Source organism: Chiloscyllium punctatum, chromosome 42 (genome assembly GCF_047496795.1).
Source record: "Chiloscyllium punctatum isolate Juve2018m chromosome 42, sChiPun1.3, whole genome shotgun sequence".
In the NCBI taxonomy this organism is placed as follows: Eukaryota; Metazoa; Chordata; class Chondrichthyes; order Orectolobiformes; family Hemiscylliidae; genus Chiloscyllium; species Chiloscyllium punctatum.
The window spans coordinates 22,981,386-23,003,396 of NC_092780.1; the positions used below are offsets into that span (position 1 = coordinate 22,981,386).

Here is a 22,011-nt window from a genome sequence, read left to right on the forward strand (position 1 = left end):
TTAATTTTAAATGGATGCTGATGTGATATTATGGCTAAAATATTTAATTAATTAAATCTTATTTTCACCTCTGGCTAGCATTTTAAGGATTAAAAACCTTTGCAAAAGTGAAGGTTTGTGTGCTGCAGACTCCTGAAATTTAATTCATGACTTAAGATGAATTTGTTCCTTCTTATTTTGGCATTAGGGACAAAAAGTGACATTAGTTGTGCTGCAAGTTCTGTTTTTCTCTTTGTTACTTTGTTTTGCAAAAGAAGGTGATGTTTTGAACTCTTTACCAACCCATTGTTACTTAAGGTAATTGATGGCTGCATTCATTGCATTAACAATTTACATTATGTTAACCTTGTTTAAAACCGTGTAATTTGTTGTGATCACGAAAGTAAGTACCAATTTGTTATGTCAATTGTAAAGTAATTTGCATCAGTTGTTCCTTACATGTTCATAATATAGAGTGAACGTAAGTAATTTTATCTACTGTAATATAAAGATAATGTGATTAGATAAAGCTTGCAGACGTCGTCCTTTTTTTTAATATATATTTTTGGAGCTTGTATTCAAATTTTAACAATTTAGCTTTTTTCCTTGGTCCTGCTTTCACTTAGAGTCAGTACAGGAATGAATCATCTGAAACAGTACTGGAATGGGGAAAGTGAGGAGTGCAGATGCTAGAGACCAGAGTTGAAAAATGTGGTACTGGAAAAACACAGCAGGCCAGGCAGCATCTGAGGAGCAGGAGAATCAACGTTTCGGGCATAAGCCCTTCTTCAGAAGGGCGGATGCCCAAAACATCGATTCTCCTGCTCCTCGGACGCTGCCTGGCCTGCTGTGTTTTTCCAGCACCGCATTTTTCAACAACAGTGCTGGAATGGCCATGTAAATTCTCTGGCAACAAGAGCAGACTGGAGCTGTTTGAGTAACTCAGCACCATATCTGCAAAGCCTGTTCATGATCTAAAAGCTCAAATCAAGAGGAGTGTGGTGGAATGGTCTCTGCTTGCTTAGATGAGTACAGCTCCTAAACATTTGAGAGACTTGACACTAACCATGACAAAGCAGCCTGCATGACTGGCACCTCACCCACCACCTTAAACATTCAGACCCTCCACCATCAATGTACACTGACAGCGTGTAACATCTACAAGATGTGACACTGCAATTCAGCCAGGTTCTCTTAACGCAGTTTTCCAAACCCATGATCTCTACCAGTTAGAAGGAGTAGGGTAGCAGGTACATGGGAACACTACCACCTGCAAGTTACACTTCAAGTCACATGCTGTTCTGACGTGGAACTGCAACAATTGTTCCTTCATTGTCACTGAGTCAATGTTTTGGAAATCCTACCCCAACAACACTCCAGGTGTACTTACTTCATTTTTAACTACAGTATTTAAAGAATGCAACCCATCACTACCTTCTCAAGGGCAATTAGGAATGTGTAACAAATACTGACATCACCTGTGTCACCCACATCACATGAAAGAATAAGAACCTTATGACAATGATTCTTTTAAAGGAAAATTCTCCTTTTGCTTAACACAATAATTTGTGGGCGGCATGGTGGCACAGTGGTTAGCACTGCTGCCTCACAGCGCCGGAGACCCGGGTTCAATTCCCGCCTCAGGTGACTGTGTGGAGTTTGCACGTTCTCCCCGTGTCTGCGTGGGTTTCCTCTGGGTGCTCTGGTTTCCTCCCACAGTCCAAAAATGTGCAGGTCAGGTGAATTGGCCATGCTAAATTGCCCGTAGTGTTAGGTAAGGGGTAGATGTAGGGGTATGGGTGGGTTACGCTTTGGCGGGGCAGTGTGGACTTGTTGGGCCGAAGGGCCTGTTTTCACACTGTAAGTAATCTAATCTAATCTAATCTAATAAGCAGCTTATTATGCTGATAAAATGTGGAGCTGGAAAAAGCACAGCAGGTTAAGCAGCATCCAAAGAGCAGGAGAGTCTACATTTCGGCAGGGCCCTTCATCAGGATCTGTCTTTTCCAGCTCCACATTTTGTCATCTGACTTTGCAGCATCTGCCGTCCTCACTATCTCCATGCAGCTTATTATGTGAAAAATTCTGCACTGTGATGTTGCCACAAACAGCACCATTCCTTCTCCTTTGGTCAGTAAATTTGGGGATAACTCGCATAATTTCTACTTTGCAGTTTTCTGTATTTTTTTCACTGTGTACTTTGTAAAAGTTAAATAAACATCTCACTCTAATAAATATTGATATGAATTCACATTTTAATGTCTCTCATCTGAAATGCATTTATTAATGGTCATCAGGATACTGGAAAAAAGACAATCAAACCCCTCAGATATACTTTCCAGATGAAATTCTGTGATTTAAGATGACACAAAAAAATGACAAATTTATTAATTATGACAAAGCAATTGTCTGTTTTAGAAAACATTACTCAGGAGCTACTGCAGTTGGAAGGAAAATTGTTCGAAAACTGTCTTCAAAGCTGTGGAGCAGATGTAGTTTTTCTATTTGTTTTAAGCCTGACGAGCATGGTTGAATGATTAATTAATATTGATGTAATTGGATATCTTATTCAGATTTATTTTTAAAAATTGGAGAGGAATATAATGACAGCAATTAAATGCTTTATTGTAGTTGTCACATTATCAAAGTCCTTTGTTTGCTGACGTTATAGCTGTCTCACATCAGTGAGGACTAACCTATCTCTAGTAACAGCCTGAACTATATGATTTAATTTACCTGCATAATAGTAACAGATGTCTGCAATGGATATTCTGCTGTTCAGCTGCTTGAACAAAATATGTTGCTCACCTGTCACAAAGGATCATATCATTTGCTTATGCGTATCCAAGCGAAGATTGTGACTGCTTCTCATGTTCAATTCCAATTCTTTTTGTGTGACAGGTAGATGAACAAATGAAGCAGTTGCTGCAGTTGTTTGAGCTTACAGAAAGTGAAAAAACGCTGAGGGAATTGATTGTGTCACTTTTACAAGAGGTCTTCTTAGAATTTTTCCCAAGTAAGTGATCTCAATATTATTGCTTGAGTTTTGACCATTGTTGCATGAGAGATATGAAATGGATCCACCTTAACAGTGAAACTTGTTGCCTTAGGCTATGGACATTAAAATCATTAAAAAGAAATTGGTGCTTTTCTTGCAAAAAATATATTGTTGCAATATCATTGTTCCAGTATTCAAAATCCTGAAGGCTTTTACTTAGAACTGGCTTTCATTTAGATGTAAGGATTGTCGTAAATTTCTGCTGTAGATTTTTCACTTGTGAACCTTTTGCTTTTGATCTGAGAAAGGAAACATCGCTTGTGATAGTTGGTATGAATACCCAACACTCGCTACACAGGGTGCAGATGCCCAACGTTCTGTCTACACAGTGGCACCTTATTCACATAATCTCAAAGTTAGACAAGTACTTCTACTAGACAAGAATTTTCCACATCTGGATCCAAACCTTGTCCCTGTTTAGGGGTAGATATCATACAGTGGGCTTTCAGTGGCTCATAGAGATGTTTGCTTCTCCTTGTACCATTAAAAACAATGGACAGAAAAGACTTCTCATCTCATTAATCTGAGTGGATTCAAACTCAAATGTCAGTGTTGAAAGGCTGGTACTTTATTCCATGCAATTCTTCTCTGTAGACATTACTATTGATAGAACTTAAAAGGGAAAGGTTTTCATTTCAAACTTTTCAACATTAATTGTAAATTTAAATTTACTGACTTTCGAACTATGCAGCTGTTGTAACAAGTGGCTTAATGTGATTTTTGTTTCAAGGTTGTAGAATCTTACCCTTTGGATCATCAGTGAATGCATTTGGTATCCATGGCTGTGACATGGATTTGTTTTTGGATCTCGAAAACACCAAGGCTTTCCAGGCACATGCTAGAAGCAAAGTTGAAACTGAAGTACGTTTACATCTTTTGGGACTCTGGTAGTATCTGCATAATATTCAATAATATTAGGAGATTAGAATGTTTCTAGCTGTTGTCTATGCCCCTGTGTTTGCAAACCAAGTTGTGATTTTTTTAAAAAGCCAAGCATCTGCAAAAGAGCATCAAGTGCTGCAGCTTGAACTTTCATTAAAGGAACTCGCTGGATATTTGTTTACAAGCCAGTTGAAAGCATTTGCAAAATTTCATTTGGATGTGACATAGTCAGTCTTAGGGAGAAAAAAATTAATTAGCCATACCTGAGCTTTCACCAGAGTACTGTTTCTCTAAATTTGAATGAGTTGAATGAAAATTGTTTGATACAAAGTACCATCATTTTTTTAGTCTTGGAAAACTACTTGGCTTTAGTAGGTAAGAACTATGACAGCTTTTGAATAATTAAGAGGCACACAATTTTAATGACTGATTTTTTTTCTCTCCTAGTTATTTAACAAATTTTGTAAGCGCAACCTGCATTATCTTATCTGTTGTAATCCTTCAGTTCTTCTATTGGGAATTCTCAAAGAACTTCAGTGTTGATGGGAAGTACATTCTGAGTGGACAGAGGTCGTTGTATTGGCATCCTATCTCTGGTCTTCCACAAAATTTAACCTGTATTTTGTCATTTTTGTTAAAGTTCTGACAGAGACATTCGAAGTACTAACCACGATGACATTTTAAAATGATAAAGTCTGCTGAAGGGATGGAGAATCAAAAGATAACTGGAGCAGGCATGCACAGATACAAACAATATGCTTTATGTAATTACAGGAGGTTAATGGAATTAAAGAGGATGCTCAGTTTGAAACGCAATCTGAGGATTCGATCTTGTCTGACATAGACCTGGGAACATCAAACACAGCTGAGGTGCTTCAACTTGTAGCAACTGTCTTGCAGAAATGTGTTCCAGGCATACACAAAGTTCAGGCTGTCACCACTGCTAGGCTACCTGTGGTGAAATTTATCCATAAGGAATCGGGCTTGCAAGGAGACATTTCTATTAATAATAGGTACAGTAGCCAATAAATTAAAATAGTGTTTAAATTTTTAAATTGCATTTATCAGGGCTATCCAGAGAGCAAGGGTAACTTTGTCTCTTTTCATGAAAACACCTTTCTTTGACTCAGCACCCTCAATTTTAGTAGCTGCAAGATGCCTACAGATTTTTTTTGTCACCATTTTTTGATGTGATTCATTCAGTTGCCTGCTCCCTCAGCCCATAGTCCTCAAGCCAAGTTTCTCTCCTTCTTGCTTTTTTTTCCCATCTCACTGTTATTGAACTGAGCTTGTCTTGACTGAACATTACCTCCTTCCTGCGGTCTATTCCATAAAAATACGCACTTCTATTCCTCATTTTCATTCTAGATAAAATTGCAATTAGTTTTTTTTTGTATCCTCAGCGAGACTCTTTCCAATATACTAATTTTGCTTGCCTTCAAATTATCATATTATCTCCAACTCCTACCTCTATCCTTCTCAACATATTGTCACCCAAATCTGTAACCAATTGAGTTGGTACTTCCTAAAGTTGCAGTAACATCCTATTTGAGTTGAACAGTGACTGCTGACTCCCTTGCTACATCATTCTCAGTTGCTGCTCCTCTTGTTCTTTCCTCTCTTAATGGCGTTGCCCACGCATGTTTGCACTCTTCTCTTTTCAACTGTAGACACAACTTCTCTAGCAATGGCTTCTCTTCTCAACCCTGCAGCTTTATCACCCAAAGATTTGACTTCTTCCATTCCACTGCTCATTTGCATCATCATGTACAAGAGGTCAGCTTCATCATGTACCGTGACAACCTTCATTTCTAAATCTCTCTTCGCTGCCTCCATGTTGTTGGACAGCATGTCCAAAAGCCAGTCTTGTGATGGGAGGACTAAAAGCATTGTCTGTGGTCCTTGCCACAAACTCTTTACCAACCCAGTCCTTTCCCGCTTCCCCAGCTGGTGTCTCAGGTTGCTTTGAAGAAACTGCACCAATATTCTACCATGTCAGTCTCTAACCCTACTTCACCAACCTGTTGTTTAAATCGTTTGTGGCCTCTAATGCTCAGCTAGACTTGCTCTCATATCATAATGTCATTTATCTAAAACTCTGCTGCCTGTTCCTGCCCTGTACTAAACCCTCCTCATCCATCACCCAACATCTCAACCTAGCAAGATATTACATAACAACTGAATATTAAAATTCATCCTTTTGCTTAAACCCTACTGTAACTATGAAGCTCCCAACCTCTGTAATATCCTTCAGACTGGAACTCTAATCTTTTCTGACTTTGCCCTTTTTGTGCAACTTATTCTGCTCGTAACCGTACCATTTGCAGTTGTCTCTTTAGCCACGTAAGCCCCAAGTCTTATAATTTACCTAATAAGGTGGACTGCTTGTTCACATTCTATAAAGTCTTCCTTTGGTTCCATGTGCTGGATTTGTGCCTTGTGTTGGAGACAGACAAATCTGAACATTTAGCCCCTGCACAGGGTAGATAACTAATTAGGTCCATTTAATGGCCTTATTGAAACCAATTAAAGGGGTTACATCCAGATTAAGGGCCGGCAGGTCTTTCAGCAGCCTGCCCACTGCCCAAATATGAATTGAGAACCTGATTCTGTATCAATTAAGGGGCTGCACCCTTGAAAATCCCATGAGTTACTTTTGTTTCTTGGTGGCGTTGGAACCTAGAAAAGTCCTGTGTTCTGCGACATGCTTCCTTTGACCAAGCTGTTTTAACTTTCAAATATCTACTTTATGATCTGTATAAGTTAAATATAACCTTGTACAGACTTATTTGCCGTACATCACAGTGTCTGGACCTTTCTCAATAAATTAACGATATCAGTACAATTTGTGATAATCGTAACTATCAATATGATTAGGTATCTGTGGTTTCCATACACAAAGCTCGTTTTTGATGGCTTGCTTGAAATGACAAGAATGATAGGATGATCTGTTTTTGTAGGTTGGCTGTACGTAACACACAGTTCCTTCAATTATGTGCATCATTGGATCAAAGAGTGAGACCTCTAGTCTATGCTGTTCGCTATTGGGCAAAACAAAAGCAACTAGCTGGTAAGAAAAGCTATGTTAAACTGCATAAAGCCTTGAAGACAATTCATAGAGTCCTCTCCTAATCAGAGTCAATTAGTTGGGAATGAAGATATCAGTCTGAACAAACACTTTAAAGGCCTTCTGAATTTGCTAACCACAAAATATCACACAATATTAAACATGTATAGGACCATTTTCTCCCCCTAGATCAAAACATTAAAGCCTGTATGCATTTTACTGATATATTTATTTCAAAATGATTTTAAATAATAAAATCACCATTCAGTTTGATGCTCATCAGAGATGTCTAAGCAAATGTTTTACATTTACAGTTTAGCATCATGGAGTTATGGGAAATAAGTGCAAACTTGACCAATTGTATTGTTGGGAACAATTGAGTTTTAGATTTGTGGGAAGTATACAAGGATGTTTCTGGAGAGTCAGTATTGGAGTTGCTGGTTTATTTTTATGTACAGTCGTGGTATACAGAGCAATGAAGTCTGGAGATGACATGAAATCTGGAAATCTTGTAAACAGTGAAATGAACAAAGTAACAGACCACTAAAATAAGCAGATATTGTGAAGTAATGGATTTTATTGCTAAGATTGAGGAAGGACAATATGACTGAAATGGTACAACTGTAAAGAGGTGCAGGAAGAGATATTAAGTAAGATGTACACATCTTTGAAGATGGCATACAAGTTGAGAAAATTTGAAAAAGCAGACAGGGCCATTGGCTTTTTGAATTTTAAAATGAAATAAAAACCGGGTGGCATGGTGGCTCAGTGGTTAGCACTGCTGCCTCACAGCACCAGGTTCCCAGGTTCGATTCCAGCCTCTGGTGACTGTCTGTGTGGAGTTTGCACATTCTCCCTGTGTCTGAGTAGGTTTCCTCCAGGTGCTCCGGTTTCCTCCCACAGTCCAAAGATGTGCAGGTTAGGTGAATTGGCCATGCTAAATTTCCCATCGTGTTAGCTGCATTAGTCAAAGAAAAATGGGTTTGGGTGGGTTACTTTTTGGAGGTTCGGTGTGGACTTGGTGGGCCAAAGGGCCTGTTTCCATGCTGTATGGAATCTAATCTAATCTAAAAGCAAGGAGGTTATGCTGAAACTTCAAAAAGAGCTGATTAGGCCTCAGCAGGATTGATCTGTCCAATTCTGGGCACAATAGGAAGAATGTTACATTTTTGGTGTTCTACTCCAGGAAATGAATTGGAGTAATAGTGATGTAGAGTGGTGTGAGTGTTCTACTAAGTGTTTTAGTCTTTGGTGTAGCTCCTTGGCTGATCTGTAAGTTGGTGTTCCAGGAAGCGAGACTGTGGGTCTGAGAGGGCTCCTGGTTTGTGAATTTTGGGTAATCCATAGAAGCAGGGCGTGTTGGATCCGTCTGGTTTCATTTCTTTGGAATCGGTCTTATTTATTTATCCAAATTTCTGAAGTTTTTTGAGTAGGGCTGTAATTCGGTTCTCTAGTTGTGGGGTCGGGTCCATTGCCACTTGTTGGCAAGTGTTGGCATCTGTAAGTAGTGTATTCGCCTTTTCAATGTAGTCTCTTTGATTTAGAATGACTGTTAAGCATCCTTTGTCTGCAGGTAGGATAACAATGCTTTTTTTTAGTCTTTCCAGAGCTTTCCTTTCTTGTGTATTGAGTGTATTTCCCTCCTTTTTTCTGCTTAATGTTGGTGCGACTACCTGTTTGATAGTTTGCTGGGTTTTTCTGTGAGTTGGTTGTCTTTCAGTGTTGTTTCTAATGCTGCTAAGAAATGTTGTCCGCATCCTGGCAGTTGTAATTTAATCCTCTTACTAAGTCAACTTTTTCAGTGTCTGTTAAGGGTCGGTCAGATAAGTTTTTTTTTAAATCCATGCTTCTGTGTTGTCAGTGTTACTTTGTGTAAGTTTGTCTAGTTTTTTCACTTTCTGTGTTTGTCGCTGTCTAATATCTATGGCTGGTTGTACTGTGTCTGTCCATTGATGGTCTGTTGCACGAGTGAGTAAAGGGTTTTGGTGCAAACTTTCCCAGTTGTATTTACGGAGTCTGTTGTGGGCATCATTAATCATTTCTCTAAGCATTGTGCGGCCATTTTGCTCTGCTATTCTTTTGGCTAGCGGGGTGTTAAGGGTAGGTTTGTATTGAAGACATTTAGGTAGTACCTGTTTTCTTAAGCATTCATGCAACAATTACAGCTGTTCAAGGGTGACAGTCTGTTGGATGACATTCATTTCACATTTTCGGGCCATTTTTTGCGTATTGTGCCTGTAGGACTTAGTGAGTTTTGAGAATATTTGTAGCTTAGGTTGAGGTTCTGGATGTAGGTTTGACTGCCAGACTGCTCAGACCCCTTGGCATCATGGTAGCCCACAAACCCACCAACACACTAAAACAGCAACTAATGAACTTGAAAGATCCTATACAGACAACAAGCAAAAGTTTTACAGAGGAGGAAGTGCTGGATGTCTTGAAATGCACAAAGGTGGATAAATCCCCAGGACCTGATCAGGTGTACCCTGGAACTCTGTGGGAAGCCAGAGAAGTGATTGCTAGGCCTCTTGCTGAGATATCTTATCATCGATACTCATAGGTGAGGTGCCGGAAGACTGGAGGTTGGCTAACGTGGTGCCACTCTTTAAGAAGGGTGGTAAGGACAAGCCGGGGAACTATAGACCAGTGAGCCTGGCATCAGTGGTGGGCAAGTTGTTGGAGGGAATCCTGAGGGACAGGATGTACATGTATTTGGAAAGGCAAGGACTGATTAGGGATAGTCAACATGGCTTTGTGTGTGGGAAATCATGTCTCTCAAACTTGACTTTTTTGAAGAAATAACAAAGATTGATGAGGGCAGAGCAGTAGATGTGATCTATATGGACTTCATTAAGGTGTTCGACAAGGTTCCCCTTGAGAGACTGGTTAGCAAGGTTAAATCTCATGAAATATAGGGAGAACTAGCCATTTGGATACAGAGGTAGCTCAAAGGTAGAAGACAGAGGGTGGTGGTGGAGGGTTGTTTTTCAGACTGGAGGCCTGTGACCAGTGGAGTGCCACAAGGATTGGTGCTGGGTCCTCTACTTTTTGTCATTTACATAAATCATTTGGATGTGAGCATAAGACGTACAGTTAGTAAGTTTGCAGTTGTCACCAAAATTGGAGGTGTATTGGACAGCGAAGAAGGTTATCTCCAATTACAACAGGATCTTGATCAGATGGGCCAATGGGCTGAGAAGTGGCAGATCCAGTTTAATTCAGATAAATGCGAGGTGCTGTATTTTGGGAAAGCAAGTCTTAGCAGGATTTATACACTTAATGGTAAGGTCTTAGAAAGTGTTGCTGAACAAAGAAACCTTGCAGTGCAGGTTCATAGCTCCTTGAAAGTGGAGTTGCAGGTAGATAGGATAGTGAAGAAAGCGTTTGATATGTTTTGTTTTATTGGTCAGAGTATTGAGTACAGGAGTTGGGAGGTCTTGTTGCGGCTGTACAGGTCATTGGTTAGGCCACTGTTGGAATATTGCGTGCAATTCTGTTCTCCTTCCTATCAGAAAAATGTTGTGAAACTTGAAAGGATTCAGAAAAGATTTACAAGGATTTTGCTAGGACTGGAGGATTTGAGTTATAGGGAGAGGCTTGGGGCTATTTTCCCTGGAACGTCAGAGGCTGAGGAATGACCTTACAGAGGTTTATAAAATCATGAGGAGCATGGATAGGATAAATAGACAAAATCTTTTCCCTGGGGTTGGGAAGTCCAGAACTAGAGGGCATAGGTTTAGGGTGAGAGGGGAAAGATATAAAAGGGACCTATGGGGCAACTTGTTTGTGTGGAGAATGGTACGTGTATGAGGAATGAGCTGCCAGAGGAAGTGGTGGAGGGTGGTACAATTGCAACATTTAAGAGGCATTTGGATGGGTGTATAAATAGGAAGGGTTTGGAGAGATTTGGGCTGGGTGCTGGCAGGTAGGACTGGATTGGTTTGGGATATCTGGTCGGCATGGATGGGTTGGACTGAAGGGACTGTTTCCATGCTGTATATCTCTATCACTATATAATGTCATTTACAAAATACCTTGCAAGAACTGTAATAAACACTACATGAGACAAATAGGCAGAAAACTAGCCACCAGGATACATGAACACCAAGTAGCCACAAAACGACATGACCCCCTCTCACTAGTATCCTTACATACAGATAAGGAAGGACACCACTTCGACTGCGACAACACATCCATTCTAGGACAAGCCAAACGCACGAGAATTCCTAGAAGCATGGCATTCCAACTGAAACTCTATCAACAAACACATCGAGTTAGACCCCATCTGCCACCCCCTGAGAAAAAGAACAGGAAATGTCATCACCACAGGAAATGACACCACCAACCCAAAGAAACCCAAGCATATAAATAGAAATCAGAAATTATCAGCAGTGCTTCGCCCGGAGGCCCACTGAACATGTTACCCAGTAGGGTGACGAAACGTCTGGAAATGAACCTTCCAGCACAGCGAGCAAACCTACATCTAGAATCTCAACCTGAGCTACAAATCTTTTCAAAGCTTGCATAATGATGCAGTTAGGTTGTCGCTCACATTGCAGTGATTTCTGCTGGCAAGTCCACAGGGTATGATTCCAACCCTTGTCCAGAGAATGCCTCATACCACTACATTATTTTAGATTAGATTAGATTCCCTACAGTGTGGAAACAGGCCCTTTGACCCAACACGTCCACACCGACCCTCCGAAGAGCAACCCACCCAGACCCATTCCCCTAACACTACTGGCAATTTAGCATGGCCAATTCACCTGACCTGCACATCTCTGACAACCTTGACAAAAGCAAGATGCAGATTCTAATATGAAAACACAAACTGCTGGAAGCATTTGCTTCCAAGGACACAGAAACAGTGACATATTTCTCATTATTGGACAATTTTAAAAGTTACAATGAAAAGTCATTCACCTCAAATATGAACTTTGCTTCTCCATATTTGATGTCTGATTTGCTGAGTGTTTCCAGTCCAGGTTTTGTTTTGACCCAGATATTGTGATGGCTAGATAAACTTTGCAGTGGCACAGACTGGAATTGGGGAATTCTGCGATGGTTGACTCCCAGTGGAATTGCCTGTAAAACTGAAAACCTTGATGATCCTCTGCATCTGGAATCCTCCAAGAAAGTCCCTTTAAAGTTGGAGAATTCTGAGGGTTCTGGCTCAGTCAAGCTTAATATTTACCCAGGAAAAGTTGGAGTTTTAATACTCTAATGTAACTGCTGGGTAACTATTAAACTGAATCCCAAGTCATGTCACCCCATCTGGATACAAATTCCTCACCCCCAGTCTGACAAGCACATCCTCTATTTTTCCCAAATTTGATTTTTCTCGGACCTCAACGACCCTGTATACTAGCAACATCTGGAACTGCATGTGTTATGAAGTTGAAGGTGTGTTTTGTACCTTTTGAGAGAGTGAATGCTGTTCTGCACTGAGAGCTTATAAGAGCAGTCTGAGTGTACTGGAAAATTAAAAATATGTAACATTTGGCTGTGAAATAGGTACCTGAGTTGGTTGCTGTTTTGACAATTCAAATTTAACTGATCGGTTTAAATTATACCCCAGAATACTAAAACCCAATCGAGTTTGAATTTATTGTTTTGCCAACAATGAACCAATGGGATGGTCTGGTGTTTGGGATATAATAAAGGCAGGCATTCCGAAAATCAGAGAGTAACTGCCATCAAAATAGACCCAAGATGTCGAACACTTTGTATCAAAGATACCTTTTCATATGAAACATACTCCCAGTAAAATGAAAAATGATGACCCAGGAAGCTCTTCAGCTGGAAGAACACAGATACCAAAGAAGGTAGCTGCTGTGTGGTTTTGAAATTGTTAATGTAATTTTAATGAGTGTTTTATTGGAACAGTATATTGTTAGAGTTGGAGGCAGGCAATAAGCAGTTCAGAGAAAGGGAAGCTTAGAGTTGTGATTAGTTGGTGTGTAATGTTCACCTTTTAGAGTTAAAAGAATAAATTGATTTTATTTTCTTTTAAATAGTAGAATTCGGGAGCTCTCTGTCACTCCTGTTTTAACAGATTACGAGGTGTGGTGAGCTTTTCTGGACCTTTGGTTTAATTAGCATAAGGGTTCACTGCTGTATTGCAACAATGTCAAACAGTTCCCACATTGATTGTATGTATGTGGAACCCCCTAAGGAGTTTCATGATTGTGCAGCTTAGAAGGAATGTTGTCTGCCAGACAGTCTCTGATGCTGGACCCCTGACCTAGGTGTTCATTCACTTACCTGATGCCCACAACTGCTCATTCACCTGGTATCTTGGCTTCTGAACACTTGGTACATTGTGGGCTCCAACCATTCCCACACCTTCCAACCCAGTGCTCTATATCCTCTCATCCACCTGTGCTAGTTTTCCCCGCCATAGTCATTTCTTAGTTGAAATAATTGTCCTCAACAGAGGAGATGGTAAAGGAAAGAGTTCGAAAAAAATTGGAGGGCCAAGTGATCCTTATCGGTGCTTGAAGGACAACTTTTGCATACAGAAGGTGGTGTACGTATGGAATGAGCTGCTGGACAAAGTGGTGGAGGCTGGTACAATTATAACATTTAAAAGGCATCTGGGTGGGTATATGAATAGGAAGGGTTTTGAGGGACATGGGCCAAATGCTGGCAAATGGAATTAGATTTATTGAAGATATTTGGTTGGAAAGGATGAGTTGGACCAAAGGGTGTGTTTCCACACTGTACACCTCAATGAGTCAGACATGGCATTTCTGGCATTAGAATCCACAGAAATAATCTGCAATTGAATGCTGGAGAATTGCAAGTTCAGTCTTACTTGTTAAAACTGATTTTTCATTATTAATGAATTAATATTGTGGCAGGTATTTAACTTTAAACCTAATTTGACAAAAATGTTTACACTTTGTGTATGTTTTTCCCTTTTTATCTCAGGAAATCCTTTTGGAGGAGGGCCATTAATGAATAATTATGCAGTGACTCTCTTGGTTGTGTTCTTCCTTCAGAACAGGACACCACCAGTCCTCCCAACTGTGAACCATTTAAAAGAACTTGCAGGTATGGGTACGAATAAGCAGACCGTGCATTCAAAACTAAAATGCAATTAAAAGATACTTTATAAATTTTGAAATATCCTCTGGTGATTTGTTGCAATGGGAGCTCACTGTTCAAATTTCACATTTCTTAACTATTGGAAGTTACTTATGTTGAGTTAAATTCTAGAGGATGGTGAATTTAATTTCTTATACTTCATGTTTTATTCCATACTTCCAGGACACTTCTTCCAATGCACGTTTAACTGTATACTTTGATAGTTTTCTGAATTATTTTCATTCTTGTAAAGTACAAAAGTATCTTTGTTAAAGATAAACAACTCATTGGGAAGTTTTATTTAATGGTTACAATAAAAATAGAAGTGTCGCAGTGAAATAGTGCTGAGTTTTTTGACAATGGGAGAAGACATTTTTGGACCAGTATAAGGAGGGCTTTCCCTGACCTTGAAGGTGCATTTTCCTATGAGTAATTGCTAACAATCTACAATAGATTGCATTTCCCAATCTTAACATTCCTTGAGCACAAAATTTTACATCTCTGCAAAAACTTCCAAGACAAAGTACAAAAGATAACTAAAGCAAAATACTATAGTTATTGGAGACCTGATCTAAATGCTGAAAGTTTTCAGCAAATCCGTCAATGCCCCCTCACCTACCCACCCAGAGAAGATGCTGATTGGAAACCTTTATGGACACTGCTGCTAACTACGATAAGAGCCCATAGTCTTAGGTGCAGGGTACTGGCATGGGTAGAGGAATGGCTGGCTGATAGAAGGCAGAGAGTAGACTTAAAGGGGTCTTTTTCAGGACGGCAGCTGGTAGAGTTCCAAAGGGTTCAGTATTGGGTCCACAAGTATTCACGTTATACATTAATAGTCTGAATGAAGGAACTGAGGGCATTGTTACTAAGTTTGAAGTTGACACAAAGATAGGTAGAGAGACAGTTAGGGCTGAGGAAACGGGAAGGCTGCAGAAGGATTTGGAGAGACTAGGAGAGTGGCAAAGAAATCGCAGATGGACTACAATGTGGGAAAGAATGAGGTTATGCACTTTAGTTGGAAGAACAGAGCATAGACTATTTTCTAAGTGGGGAAAGGCTTTGGAAATCTGAAGCACAAAAGGTTCTGGGAGTTCTACCTCCGGATTCTGTTAAGGTTAACATGCTGACTCACTTGGCAATTAGGAAGTCAAAAGCAAAGTTAATATTCATTTCAAGAGAGCTAAAATACAAGAGCAGAAATGTACTGCTGAGGCTGCATAAGGTCCTGGTCAGACAGCATTTGGAATATTGTGAGCAGTTTTGGCCCCGTATCTAGGGAAGGTTGTGCTGGCGTTTGAGGGGATCCAGAAGAGGTTTACAAGAATGATCCCAGGGATGAAGGGCTTGACATATTGCAAAATGAGGATTGGTTAAGGACTCTGAGTCTGTACCTGTTGGAGTTTAGAAGGATGTTGGTGGGGGTGACCTCTTTGAAGCTTACAGAATGCTGAAAAGCCTGGACAGAATAGACAAGGGAAAGATGCCTCTACTAATAAGAGAGACTAGAAAACAAGGAAACAGCCTCAGACTGAAAGGGCAACTCTTTAGAACTGAGGTAAGGAATTTCCTCAGCCAGAGGGCGGTGAATCTATGGAACTTGTTTCGCAGAGGTCTGGAGGTCAAGTCACTGAGCGTATTTAAGGCAGTGGTAGGTGGATTCTTGATTAGTAAGTGGATAAAGGGTTACATGGAAAAGGCAAGAAAACTGGGATGAGAAACATGTCAGCTATATTCGAATGATGGAACAGCTTCAGTGGGCCAAATGGCCTAATTCTGCACTGATACCTTATGGTCAAACCCTTCTACCACCTTTGTATTTTTCCATTAATAAGTTAGGAATGGCTGACCTGAGACGACTTAACCATAGAAGGTACATTACTTGGGCATTGTTTACATACCCCATAGTCCATAAAATATTTTGTCCATGTTTCAGACCAGGATAGCACAACACCTTGTAATATACTGAAAAAACATTTATTGCGCAGATGAATTATGTCTGTTCTTCATTAGACGTTAGTAGATAATAAAATCAGTGTGATTGTCCAAGCTCTGTATTAAAATAAATTAATTGTTAACATCCTTATTTTGATGGGCATGCACTGAGTAAAGTTAGCATTTGCTGAAATAGGCCCTGAAGATACCCTAATTTTAGTAGATAACTGATCTTTAAAAAAACATATAATGCAACTTTTAGTCATTATATTTTTTATGTCTGTATTTAAATTATGTGGAATATTTTTACTGAAGTGAATATTAATTTGAGCATCTTTTTGTGTTGAGATGAAGATGACCAATGTGTAATTGATGGCTGGGACTGCACTTTTCCAAGTAATCAGTCTAAAGTGGAACCCAGTCCAAATTCTGAAGGATTATGTAAGTATTTAGTTACTGATCTTTTTAAAATTTAGTTTAGATTCCATTACTTACAGTGTGGAAACAGACCCTTCGGCCCAACAAGTCCACACCGACCCGCCGAAGTGCACCCACCCAGACCCATTCCCCTACATTTACCCCTGCACCTAACACTACGGGCAATTTAGCATGGCCAATTCACCTAACCTGCATGTTTTTGGACTGTGGGAGGAAACCCACACAGACACGGGGAGAATGTGCAAACTCCACACAGTCAGTCACCTGAGGCAGGAATTGAACCCGGGTCTCTGGTGCTAACCACTGTGCCACCAAGTTTGTATTTTTCCATTAATAAGTTAGGAATGGCTGACCTGAGACGACTTAACCATAGAATGTCCATCCATAATAGAAAATGTCTGCTTATTTGTCAAAACTTTAGAACTATGGGGACGATGTGGTACAATATGTTAAGTACTAACCTTTCATTTAGGTCATTTGGATATGACTGCAATGTAAATTAATAGGATAATATTTTGCTCTGTCCTCTGACTATCAAGGTGCTTTATGATATATGTTCAGGCAAACTTCATCCAGCTCCAGTACAAAAATTGTTAGTTTTGCACTAATTGCCTACGTAACACGACAACCATACACTGTTGGTATGGCAAGTGGACAAATTATCAACTGAGGAGCAAATTACTGCACATGCTGTAATCTGTTCTGAAAGCAAGAAATGCTGGAGATCACTGCAGGTCAGGCAGCATCCATGGAGAGAAAGCAAGCTACCGTTTTGACTCAAAATGGAGAGAAGGTAAATGAACATGAATGCCGCCTGACCTGCTGTGATCTGCAGCATTTCTTGTTTGAAATTATCAACTGATATTAGAAGTCTGACTGCTTCATCAAACTTGTCGTACTCATTGATAGTGGGTGCGTGAAGTGAAAGGGTTTTCATTCACCAGCATTTAAAACCACAAAGACAGTTTCTTAAACAAGTTTAAAATGTTGCAATTTATTGATAAATCTATCTCTTGGGTTTTTTTTTCATGACAGGTGGGCTTCTTGCAGAGTTCTACAAATTTTATTCACAGTTTGACTTTGCTGGAACAGTAGTTTCGCTGAGTGAAGGTAAAGCTCATCTTGTGACTGACTTCATTGGTCCCGAATCGGAAACAAATCTCCGACTTGGACCAATTAATATCCAGGATCCGTTTGAGCTGAGTCACAATGTTTCTGGAAACATTAATGAAAGGACAGGACAAAAGTTTAAGCGACAATTGGATGAAGCCTTCAAGTACTGTCGTAGTCTGCAGTATCAGAGAAAATCAAACAAAGGGAAGATCTGGGGCATTGTCAGATTGTTTCAACCTCTAAATAGTACCGACTGTTCCCCAGCACATTCTCCAGAAGTGGATTGTAGTCCAGTCAAAGAGTTGAACCATAGTGGGAATGTGTTGACTATTCCTTTCAAATTATCTTGCCTCTCAGAGCAAACAAGGGAGAAGTTGCATGGATCTTCAGATTTCAGGGAAATTTGGTTTAACAAGGTATGTCATGCTGTCCTGTATGTGATGGAGACTGTTCTTAAATGTGGTTGTACATGCACTGAGGGAAGTGGTGTGCGAATTGATGATATAAAGATCAGTAGCTTTGATGGAAATGGGAATGACAATGACAATGACAATGAAGACAACACTGGATTGAAGAGAAAACATCCTGTGGAAGAAATACCTGAAACATCGAGTACGAAGAAAGCAAGAATTGAAACTGTACAATACCGGCGAAAAGTGACCTGGCATTGTGAAGTTTGGAGCAGAGTATGGGTCGGGCGGAGAAAAATGAGACGTCAGCTCCATTTTAGGACAACTGAACCTGATGCAAATACAGGTGAGGTGGTTAATTCCTTAGAAATTGAAGAAAATGTTAGTGCAGCTATATTGCAGCAGGAAGGACGTGGGGATAAATCCAGCCCATTAATAACGTTTACACTCTGTGCCTTCCTGGTTGGTGGTAATGAAGACACAAGGACGACGATCAGAGTCACCCCCATTCAACACACTACTTTATTTCCAGAATTCTTTCATTTTCTAGAATCCTTTGTTCCCAAGATGGCTGAAAAATGCTTTGAAAAATCCGAGTAAAACACCAAGGTTGTTACATTGATTTGATTTCAGATTAAAGACTTTTTTTCCTTAAAACAGTGAATTCAGTTCTGAAATATTAACTGAAAAAAATTACTCTGAATTGGACAATGAAGTTTGTTTTTTTTTGAAAACAGTAAATAAATCTGAGCAGGAATGTATTTTTATATAAATAGTATAACTGTTAATTCCAGGTTCAAAATAAATACCTTTATTAGATACAAATACAGTGAATGTAACACTGACGAAGCTTCTTATTAAGTCAATTTCCTGCAGCAAAAGTGGCGTGTGCCTTCTGTTTGTATAGTGAGCATTTGTTAACTGTATTTAGCTAGTGCAAAATCCAGTAGACATGTTTCCTGTAACTGACAGAAATACTGGATTTCAAAAAACTTATCCATTTGTTGTCTTATTTTGCAAATGTGGTGGGTTTGAGCTTGACAGACTAAATTACAAAGTTTGAAATATTTGATTTTGTATATGAACATGTGCTTACTCAGGGATTCATTGACAGTGAATTTTGTCCTTTGGGCACTGTAAATAATGTATTCATGGCTAGCTTTTTATTTGCATTCTGTTGTAGACTTTCTCCTTTTGAATTGATCTGTTTGGTTTTATTCTTTACACTGATATGCCAAAGACTTTTTAAATTGTATTTTTTAAACAATAAAATATATTTAGGCACAGATGTGAAAGCTAACGTTTTAACATGACTATGAAGAAAATAATTAAAAGATATTTCCTAAAAGCAGGTGTTTGCTTGGTGTACACTATCTGAGCATTTTATAATAATGCATAACTACAACAAACCGTTACAGTTGATGGAGTGATGTTTTTTTTATCTCCCTCTAATTGTTTTACAAACTTGAATTAATAGTGTTATAATTTCCTAAATGTAGATATCCTTTATTAAAAGTATTGAATGGTAGTAGTCAAGCATCTTAAAACACGCTGTTCACGTGTAGTAAACTGCTCCATAAAGTTTGTAACTTGAATTCATAATCTATTTAGAGGGTTCGATGGTAGTTATTGTGATTATATGTCAGAGCAGTGGGAAGGATTTTTTTTCTGACAGTTGCAAACAGGCAGACAATGTTGGAATGAGAGGAGAAGAACCTTATTGAGTACCATCATTCAGTTATAAAAAAAATTCTTCTGGGTTGAATTTATCCCAAATTTTCATGCTTGGCAACAGCATCTGATTGGGAAAACGTTTGAAACAAAATTAATTAACACCTTTTGAAATATAGTGCACCAAAGCCAAAGGAAACTCAATGATAATTGGTGATCAAGTGGTTCCTGGAATTCTACAGTATCAATTTTGAATGTTCCTGTTCTCCGAATAACATTGTAAATCTGATAAATGTGTAGCTTTGTGTTTTCATAATCCAGGTTTTGATGTATGTCTTTCTTCAAAATGATGTTATTGCTTTTCTAATTAACACATGCTCTTAAAGGCTTGTGCTGTCATTGCTGATGGCTTTGATAAATGATTGGTATCATAATGACCACAGCATATACTGATGCAGGATTATGCTATTAAGATGCAGCTGTTTTGAAGCCACAAAATCTAATTTTGGTTCGTCTGCAGATCAGAAAGAAGTTGTATATTTCCACCACTACATCAGAATAAAACAACATTTGGATCTTGATTTCATTCTCTCAATATTCACACTTGTAAATGTGGCAGATGTGCTCTGTTTTATGCACATCTATTATTATAGTTTGAATTTCTATGAGAATTCTACAATATGTTTTAAACTTAACTGTTGTTTCTAAAAATAGTTTTCTTATGGTAAATAAACTTTTATTTTCCCTGTGGTATTGAGTTGTATTAAGCTAATGGTATTTAATGAAGTTTACGTGGAGACATTCCATTGATTTAAGATTATGCTAAACATTTATGGCACTGATATTTAGAGTCTGTCATTTACATCACAGGAGGCGGCCATATGGCCTATTGAGTCTGCTACCTTTCTAAAGTTAATCACACAACACCAGGTTATAATCTAACAGGTTTATTTAGACGTACTAGTTTTCAGAGTACTGCTCCTTCAGGTTACCTGATGAAGGAGCAGCGCTCTGAAAGCTAGTGCTTCCAAATAAGCCTGTTGGGCTATAACCTGGTGTTGTGAGATTTTTAACTTTGTCCAGGGCAACTTCTCTAACGTTCAGCCTGATGCCCCTGTTTTTGTACTCTGTCTCTGTTTATGAAGTCTTGAGACTCTTGCTAACCACTCAAACTGTCCTGCTACCTTCGCATATCCATGCACAGGCTTGGCAAATCTGAGCTCCACCTGAAGAAGCTGGAAATGTTCACTACACCACTGGACCCCCAAGATCAGTGAACTGCCCTGAAGTTCCCACATGGTGCAGAAATTGCAAACAAGACATTGGAAATGCTTGTTCATGGAGTTAAAGAGGGAATAAGGGATTTAAAAAAAAAGTTGAGTTAGACGATTTAAGCTATTAATTTTAATTCATAAACTTCATACCTTATCTGTACTCTCAATTTCTTTGCTGTTTCCTAATGCGAATTGAAAATTTTAATTACTCAGCCCTAAGTTTGACAGATAACCTGGTTTAGACTTGAGAAAAATAATGTCTGATCATTGACCTGTGATTCATTTCTTGATTTTTCTTTAGAATACTGTTGGTCATCTCTGAACCCACACACCTCTCCACTGATCTTCATTTTACACCTGCAAACCAAATCACTGTACTCTCCCAGGCGCGTTATAACATGCTTATAAAACCGAGCTGCATCAATTTGCCCTTTTCAGTATTTTCTTGTAGGCAGGCTAACGTTGCAGAATGGTTCATGTAAAGACTGGTGCAGAATTTTAGGTTGAAGAAACTTTGTGAAAGAATAGATAAATGAGGTTGACAGTGCCTCATCAGTAGATGTTGATATCAGAATCTGGCAACTGTAAAATAAATATTTTTCTCTGCACTGAGGATGTCTGGTTTGAAAGGAATTAGCAATTGGGTGGGATTAATGGAAGAATTTGCAGCATTGGATCTTGGAGGAAGTCACTGAGCGTGAAACGGGGAGAAGGAGAACACAGGGTCAAAAAGTTGCCCTTTGCTGTTTTTTGTGGAAAGGAAATATGAGCTGAAATGATCATTATGTCTAGAAGAGCAGTTAATTGAAACCATCAAGGTCGATGGATGGTGGTTTTACACATGTGAAATCAACTTTTGGAGTGGACTCAAATCATGGCTGTAGAAATGAATGTAAACATTTGATGGTTTTTCAGTGATGCTCTGTATAGCAACTCTTATGTTGAGACTTCACCGTGATGAATGGGGATTATATTGGCTTGGGGGCTTTGAATGACAGGCATGAAAAACGGAATTGTATTTCCATACAATAGGCAATTGGTACAACAGGAAGGAAAGCTACCCAGGAGGTAATATGAGGTGTGGTTATTAAAATG

At 39.2% G+C, this 22,011-nt stretch overlaps 1 protein-coding gene across 2 annotated transcripts in view; it reads left to right on the forward strand.

Annotated features, from left to right (window-relative positions):
• tut1 (terminal uridylyl transferase 1, U6 snRNA-specific) overlaps window positions 1-20,223 on the forward strand; it is a 28,217-nt gene extending 7,994 nt beyond the window's left edge. Inside the window, exons 4-10 of one of the 2 annotated variants that reach the window (XM_072561655.1) lie at window positions 2,881-2,995; window positions 3,768-3,898; window positions 4,694-4,932; window positions 6,880-6,989; window positions 13,920-14,042; window positions 16,359-16,451; window positions 17,484-20,223. In XM_072561655.1, coding sequence (XP_072417756.1) covers window positions 2,881-2,995; window positions 3,768-3,898; window positions 4,694-4,932; window positions 6,880-6,989; window positions 13,920-14,042; window positions 16,359-16,451; window positions 17,484-18,571 — 1,899 coding nt within the window. In that variant the 3' untranslated portion in view covers window positions 18,572-20,223. The remainder of the gene's footprint in view (window positions 1-2,880; window positions 2,996-3,767; window positions 3,899-4,693; window positions 4,933-6,879; window positions 6,990-13,919; window positions 14,043-16,358; window positions 16,452-17,483) is intronic. The other variant, XM_072561656.1, reaches the window with a different exon arrangement.
• The last annotated feature ends 1,788 nt before the right edge of the window (window positions 20,224-22,011 follow it).